At 56.1% G+C, this 7,777-nt stretch overlaps 1 protein-coding gene across 1 annotated transcript; it reads left to right on the top strand.

Annotated features, from left to right (window-relative positions):
- The first annotated feature begins 317 nt into the window (after nucleotides 1-317).
- Nucleotides 318-7,508, top strand: KRT8 (keratin 8). The gene is made up of 9 exons (XM_032876701.1): nucleotides 318-759; nucleotides 3,386-3,594; nucleotides 4,208-4,268; nucleotides 4,730-4,825; nucleotides 5,383-5,547; nucleotides 5,801-5,926; nucleotides 6,514-6,734; nucleotides 6,867-6,925; nucleotides 7,213-7,508. The coding sequence occupies exons 1-9, from the start codon at nucleotides 418-420 to the stop codon at nucleotides 7,401-7,403; spliced, it is 1,470 nt and encodes a 489-aa protein (XP_032732592.1). The 5' UTR covers nucleotides 318-417; the 3' UTR covers nucleotides 7,404-7,508.
- Nucleotides 7,509-7,777: the final 269 nt, after the last annotated feature.

Here is a 7,777-nt window from a genome sequence, read left to right on the forward strand (position 1 = left end):
AAGGAGACCAGAGAGAGAAGTAGGGCCGCAGTGGCTGGGTGACCCCAACCAAGTCTCTTTGTTTACAGCAGGCTCCCTCCAGGCCAGACGTTCTCTCCCGCTTTTTACACTTCCGGAATGCCCCCGCCCCCTCAAGCTGGGCAGTGCTAGCTAGAGTGGGCTCCTGGGTGGGAGCAGCTCTCTGCTGCCCCCACCTGAGTCCAGCCTGTAGGAGGCAGGTGTCGGGTTAGGCCCAGCCCCTTCAGGGCCTAGCCACTCAGGTACCCGTTGGATCCTCCCCTTGGGCTGGGCTCTCTTTTATAAAGGGCCAACCCTGGGGTGTTGTTCCTACCTAGAAGCAGCTTCTCGGCCTCTTGTAGAACCTCTGTCAGGTTCAGCCTACTCGCCTCTACTCCAGCCTCCACTCCGGCCTCCACCATGTCCGTCAGGGTGACCCAGAAGTCCTACAAGGTGTCCACCTCCGGTCCCCGGGCCTTCAGCAGCCGCTCCTACACCAGCGGGCCTGGCTCCTGCATCAGCTCGTCCGCCTTCTCCCGGGTGGGCGGCAGCTTCCGGGGGGGCCTGAACAGCAGCATGAGTGTGGTCGGGGCCTACGGCGGCGGGGCCGGGGGTATGGGGCGCATCACGGCCGTCTCAGTGAACCAGAGCCTGCTGAACCCCGTTAAGCTGGAAGTGGATCCCAACTTCCAAGCTGTGCGCACCCAGGAGAAGGAGCAGATCAAGACCCTCAACAACAAATTTGCCTCCTTCATCGACAAGGTGAGGGCTCCCTACTCCGCATGGCGGGCAGTGCCTGGGGCTGGGGGTCCCGACCTGTGTCTTGGTCGCCCTGTCTGTGGGCAGTTCTCCAGCTACCCCCGGCGACCTGCTGGCCCCACCCACCGTGGCCGCACTTTCCCTTCCAGCTATGACTCAGTCCTCCCGTGCCCTTTGGTTTAGCCCCGGGCGACGAGGGGAAGAGGGGCCGGGCAGCCCCTGGTTCTAAACCTTGAGGCTTCCTCCACGCATCACACCCCTACCCGAGTTCTGACCCGTCTGTGAAGCTTTCAGCCTGGAAGAGTCCGAGCTGCTCACCTGAGGGGTGGGACGGGGGTGTGGGAGCCCTGCTCCAGGTTAACCCTTCTCCCTGCCCCTGCCCCAAGGGCTCCCCAAAGGTGACCCTCTGCTTTTTTTTTTTTTTTCTTTTTTTCTTTAATTTATAGGATTGTGGAATAAGGAAGCGGGTGACTTGACTCAGGGCAAATATTGATTGAGGCCTTTGGCATTCCAGGCCCCGAGTGTGGGGGCATCGGGATGAGTCACGACCTGGCCCCCTGCCCTGGGAACCCGGGGTGGGCGGGGCCGGGCGTGGCAGAGACTCGCCCTCGGTCTTGGGGTGAGGGGCTGAGGCCCTCCGTCTTGAGGAGGCGCTCCCCTCCCTGGGGCAGCTCATAGCTTCTGGGGGGCGGGGTCGGGGTGAGGGGGGCGCCAGGAGCTGGCTTCAGGAAAGCCCATCCAGGATTCAAAGTCTGAGGGCGTTGGACACCCCGCCCAGGTTTCTTGTCCTGTTCAAGCCCAGAGTTTATGGCCTCAAATAAGGCGTCCGTCCGCCAAAGCCCCTCTCCTCAACATGGCCCTTGGCCCCCTTTGGCTCCGCCCCAGCCTGGCTCCACTTTTCCGAGGCCAGGCTCCGGGCCATGCTCCGAACCGGGTTTTGCAGCCTCGATGGTTGCTGCCTCCGGGGCCCCGGGGCCCCAGCGCTCTGGAGGATTGGGCCCCTCCCTGCTGACTGGCTCCTGGAGGCCATTGTGGGAAGGGAAGGAGGCAAATCCTGGGGCAGAGTAGCGCCCTTAGGAATTGGAGTCCCCTAGGGAATGGGCAGGCCCCTGCTTAGAGAGGGCTTGCGGGCTCCTTGACAGAAGGCACCCTCGACTTTCCTCCTTGACTGCGTTTTGTTAGCTCTGGGGTCCTCACAGTGGGTAGTGAAGGGCAGGCTCTGAGTCGGAATTCCTGGTTCACCGTGCTGTGCCCTTTCCTTTGATGGGGTTCCCTTGCTAAATCTGATTTCATCTATAAAATGGGCACGATAATCCCTAAATCAAAGAGGTTTTGCCTATTCAAACGTATAATGTATGTAAAGAGCTTAGCATTGCTTGGCCCATATTAAGCAGCCCATTAAGGCTGTCAAAAATCGTTTACTTTTTATAATTTTGGGGCAGAATGACTTGGGGAAGAAAAGGATTTATAGAGAAGAATTTGTTGGATTTAGATCATACCCTTCAGACTGCTTTCTCTTTTAAGTCCCCTCAATTTAAAAAAAGCCACGTCTTTGGGTCGGTTAAGGATCACGCATTCCTGCCCTTGGAACCCGTCTATTATTCTTTCTTTTAAAAATTTCCTTTCTGGGGCACCCGGCTGGCTCAGTTGGTGGAGCACGTAACTCCTGATCTCTGGGTTGTTAGTTTAAGCTCCATGTTGGCTGTAGAGATTACTTAAAGAATACAATCCAAAAATCAATCAATCCTTTCTAACATGCCTTAGTTCCATGCTAAAATCTGGATTCCTTGAGCCCAAGGAACCTCTTTGTGCTGAGGGCAGGAGGAGAGGGCTGTGGATTCAGGGGTGGAGTGGGGAAGGGGGAGACCTCTGCCTGCCTGGAGGAGAATCTCAGGGAGTGCAGTGGGGAGGGGGGTGTTCGGTTTGCACCGAGATCTGCCTAGTCTCTTGCCTCTTGTCTGACTGAAAGTGACATCTGCCCAGAGAGGCTCCGAAAGGGCCTGCCTGGGCTCCTCTAGGCCACTGTAAGGTTGAGACCAGGCTCAGAGAGGGGAAGCAACTCAGTGTCGCTCAGCAAGGGTTAGCTAGTAGCAGTCTTTGGCTAGAACCTAGGTCTTATGGCCAGTGCTCTCCGGGCCGAAGGGCTGCAGTTTCTCTGTAATCTGTAGGAGTGCCTCGAAGCCACTCCATATAATAATAATGATGATGATGATACTATTTGATACGAGCAATTAAATGTCTTTTTCAATCTCATATAAAGTGTTAATCAAAACTTGGCTCTTCTTACTGATTTGTAATATACAGGCGAAGTAAATAAGACCTGTTTGTTCTGCAAATACCATTTCAACATAACTCTCCTGGCCGCCCGTCCCTTCCTCCCATGCACTTGCTTGTCGTCCCCCTAACCCCCCGCCCCAGCTCTTGGAGGACATGGCTCCCTAATCTACTCACTATGGTGTCTTTTTCAGGCCACTGGGGATTCCTCCCAGAGCAGTTAACCAGCTCTCTGGGTTCTGGAGACATCCCTGGAAGGGAGCTAGAGGAAAAGACAGTGTTGGTTCTCCCCAAGACCCCTCCCCTGCCTTGTGGGCCCGATGTGGACCTTCTTGCTCTTCCTTCCCTTATGCAGGTGAGGCACCTGGAGCAGCAGAACAAAGTTCTGGAGACCAAGTGGAGCCTCCTACAGCAGCAGAAGACCGCGCGCAGCAACATAGACAACATGTTCGAGAGCTACATCAGCAACCTCCGGCGGCAGCTGGACACCCTGGGCCAGGAGAAGCTGAAGCTGGAGGTGGAGCTTGGCAACATGCAGGGGCTGGTGGAGGACTTCAAGAATAAGTGAGCCGCCCTCCTTCCTCCTGCCCCCTACCTGCTGGAAGTCCGCTGGCCCTGCCTAAGACCCCGTGGCCCCGTGCCTGATGGGTTGTGCAGTCCTGTATAATTGGGGTGATCAGAGGACCAGGTTTTCTAGGACAATCTCGCTTTGTGCCTGTTGTCCAGGTGTAATTGTGAATAGCGCCCACCCCCCTCTCAATCTGAGAACTGCCCGGGTTTGGATAACAGATTATATGTTAATACGTCCATGGTAAACCCAAGGTGGGAAAGGCCTCTGTTGTGTACTTAACAGGCCTGGCCCTGCTCCAGCATACCCCATAAAGTTCTGCCTGAGGTCTCGTGTCAGTGCCCGCTGCTGATCCTCTTCCTGTGCCTGATCCCATGTGTTTTCATGGTCTCAGAGAGAGGTTTCTGGCTACAGGCTTCCTCGCTGACTGACCACAACCAGTGGTTGTGGGGTGGGGAGAGAGTGCTGGTTGAGGCAGAAGGACAAGACCTGCCCTTGTATCCTGCATCTTCATGAATTGAATTTTCTAGATATCCTTGCCTCCCCAAATACATAGGACAAACTCACCTTTTGCCTTCATCCTCTGATTCTAAGTCTGTTTCTCACCAGATATGAGGAGGAAATCAAAGAGCGTGCAGACATGGAGAATGAATTTGTCCTCATCAAGAAGGTGAGGGAGCCCCCCTTCCACCAGATGCAGGAGATGGGGCTTAGAGACTAGGACTAAGGCTTTCTGGGTTTGGTCCCTAAATGTGTCCAAGTAATGGGATATTTGGCTATCTCCTAGGTATTCAGCATAGAAAAACCGACAGGGATGGGGTAGTTAGGTGCGTTTGGACAGAACTCTGGACAGTGATGTTGGGACATGGTTAAGAAAGTGGAGCAGAATTGGAGGTGTGGCCACAGAAGGCTTCCTGGAGGGGGAGGAGAAGGAGGAGGAGGGCTGCAGGAGAGGGAGGTAAAGGGGTTGGGTGGGGATACAGGTGTGATGGGGCAGAGGCTGGAGGACCAGGCTACAGAGTGAGGTGGGAAAGTCATTTAGTTAGAAGGTTCTATGTCTGGGCCACTGGCTTCCCCTGGTTGCTGTCCTATGTGGGCGCTCAGCTCAGACTCCCTTTCCCTGCCACTTAGGATGTGGACGAAGCTTACATGAACAAGGTAGAACTCGAGTCCCGCCTGGAAGGGCTGACTGACGAGATCAACTTCTTAAGGCAGCTGTATGAAGAGGTATGTTCTTGGGGCCTGAAGACTGAGGGCCCCCCACCCCGTCAGGCTCCTCCCTACCCCCGGCACGTCCACAGACAGGGTCTTACCACTGAATAATTACAATTATCGATATAACCCAACATGGCTGTTCTATACATTTTGTCCCCCATTTCATAGATGAGAAAAATAGGCTTGGGAATGAAATAGCTTGTCCAGGGTGGTCATCACAGAGTGGTGACCCAGCTGTAATTTGAACCTGGTTTGTTCCCAGAGCCTTTGTTCGGAATCTCTGGGCTTTGTAGCAAGCTTTTTAGGGGCTCCATGTTGGCAGCTGACTGGGGAAGGGCTCTGCCCCTTGGGTCACTCACCTGGAGCCAGGTGGCCTTTTGTCCTTGCTGACTTTTATCTGTATATCCCTCCAGGTTTCAGGCCTTTGACCCATCTTCCCAGCTCTAGCTCCCATCTTCTCTCCTCTGCTGACCTCCCTGACTTGTCCCTAAGGAAGTCCCTCTGCCAAAGGGGGCTCCTTGTGTGCAAGGACAGGGCCTCATACCCCCTTTGCCATCCCCCAACTCCAGGAGATCCGTGAGCTGCAGTCCCAGATCTCGGACACGTCTGTGGTCCTATCCATGGACAACAGCCGCTCCCTGGACCTGGACGGCATCATCGCCGAGGTCAAGGCCCAGTATGAGGACATCGCCAACCGTAGCCGGGCTGAGGCTGAGACCATGTACCAGATCAAGGTGAAGAGCAGGGTCACAGGCTGGCCCTCCGCTCTGGCTGGTTCTGTGCCCTAGTACTTGAGGTGGGAGCAGGATTTCAAACTCTCCTGCCTGCTGTGAGCTGGGCCCACCGTGTGGGTGCTGGGAAGAGAGGGATGTCCATGTGCCTGGAGGTCTGGGAAAAGGGCTGGCAGGGGTGTGTGTGTATGTGTGTGGGGGGAAGGGGAGGTGAGCTGAGCGGGGCACTTGCCTCACTCCTGCCTCACACCCACAGTACGAGGAGCTGCAGACATTGGCTGGGAAGCACGGGGATGACCTCCGTCGCACGAAGACGGAGATTTCTGAGGTGAATCGGAGCATCAGCCGACTCCAGGCTGAGATCGAGGCCCTAAAAAACCAGGTATTGCTGGGCTGGGGGTGGGAGAGGATCCTTGGACAAGTCTGCTCTTGGGCGAGAGCAGACAAGGCAACAAGGAGTGAGGAGGCTGGGGTCAGGAGAAAGGAATGCTACACCAGACTTTCAGCTTCTCAGACTGCCCCCTGGGTGGGGGAACCGTGCTGAGCAGGTCCCTGGGGCTGTGACGGGCCAGAGAGTGGTGGGACAGATAGCTTAGGCTCTAGGATGGAACCTTTGGTTCCCTTGAGCCTGCTTTATTTTATCTCTTATATATCAGGGTAAGGTCAGGTTCTGCTGCTTTAAAGCAGTCTCGAAAGCAGAGATGTGGTCCAGTTAGTTAGGCTGGGGATGATGCCTCATGGTGTCCCAGGTGAGAAGTTTATGCAAGGAAGTGCCTGGGAGCTGCTCAGGTTTCCCTGTCCTGCTTCTGAAGCCCATGGTAGCATTTTCTTTGAGCTAGGTGGAGTTGCTTAGTCTAGGTCAGGGAGGGGCTCTGGTTCCCAATAGAGAGGGGAGGGGTAGGGTGGGTGCAGGGGGAGGAGGCAACCAGACTCTGCTCTACCTGCTGACCTGTCCCCCTGCCTGCACAGAGGGCTGCCCTGGAGGCTGCCATTGCTGATGCTGAGCAGCGTGGGGAGCTGGCCATTAAGGACGCCAATGGCAAGGTGGCTGAGCTGGAGGCCGCCCTGCAGCGAGCCAAGCAGGACATGGCCCGGCAGCTGCGTGAGTACCAGGAGCTCATGAACGTCAAGTTGGCCCTGGACATTGAGATCGCCACCTACCGCAAGCTGCTGGAGGGCGAGGAGAGCCGGTGCGTACTGGGGTCTTTGACTGGTGCTCTAGCCCTGGGACCTGGGGTGGGCAGGGGTGGGAATTGAGTCCTTTTGTCCTGGGACAAGGGCCTGGAGTTGGTTCTGATGTCCCATGTATCCTCTGGGTACAGGCTGGAGTCTGGGATGCAGAACATGAGTATCCATACTAAGACCACCAGCGGCTTCTCAGGTGAGTGTCTCGGCCTGGGGGTGGATGCAGGAGGGCGGGGCCTTTCTACACAGCTCCTGGTCATTTACCTCTTGTACAGGTGAGCAAGCTGGGGCCCAGTTAGAGGTCTTGTCCAAGGTCACATAACTAATTCAAAGCTCTCGGTTTTCCCCACCCATCCTAAAATCATGAGCCAGGGTGAATTCCCCAGCCCTGGGAACCATGTAGCAAATAGTAGGGAATGGGGACATGGAGCCTGATGTGTGCTTGACCTTCTGTGCCCATTTGGCTGTTCTGTCTCTGACCAGGTGGCCTGAGCTCGACCTATGGGGGCCTCCCAAGCCCTGGCCTCAACTATGGCCTGAGCTCCTTTCAGTCCAGCTTTGGCCCCTCCGGGTCCTTCAACCGTGGCAGCTCCTCCAAGGCTGTGGTGGTGAAGAAGATTGAGACCCGTGACGGGAAGCTGGTGTCCGAGTCATCTGATGTCCTGTCCAAGTGAACAACCACCGTGGTCCCACCCAGCCTCCCCACTCTCGTGGCTGCCATAGAGCCTTTGGGGGAAGGAGCTGTGTAGGGGAGCATTGGGAACAGGAGACCCACCTAAGACTCAGCCCCAGTCCTCAGCCTGCCCCTGGGGGGAGTCTGCTGCCCTGGGTACCCCATCTTGTCCATGCCTCCAACTAAAAGCCAATTCGAGTGTCTTGTCCCAAATAAAGCCTCAGCCGGCTCTGCGCACGCCACTTGCTGTGTGTAGCCCTTGGCCATGGGGTGAGGGAAAGGAGGTCAGGAGGCCTCTCCTGGGACTCAGAAGCTGGGGTGGGGGATGGCTAGAACATGGAGAGGGGCACTGGGAAGGAAAGTCTGGCCTTCTCC

The sequence above is a fragment of the Lontra canadensis genome, unplaced genomic scaffold, assembly GCF_010015895.1.
Source record: "Lontra canadensis isolate GAN:19392208 unplaced genomic scaffold, GSC_riverotter_1.0 scaffold59, whole genome shotgun sequence".
Lineage (NCBI taxonomy): Eukaryota > Metazoa > Chordata > Mammalia > Carnivora > Mustelidae > Lontra > Lontra canadensis.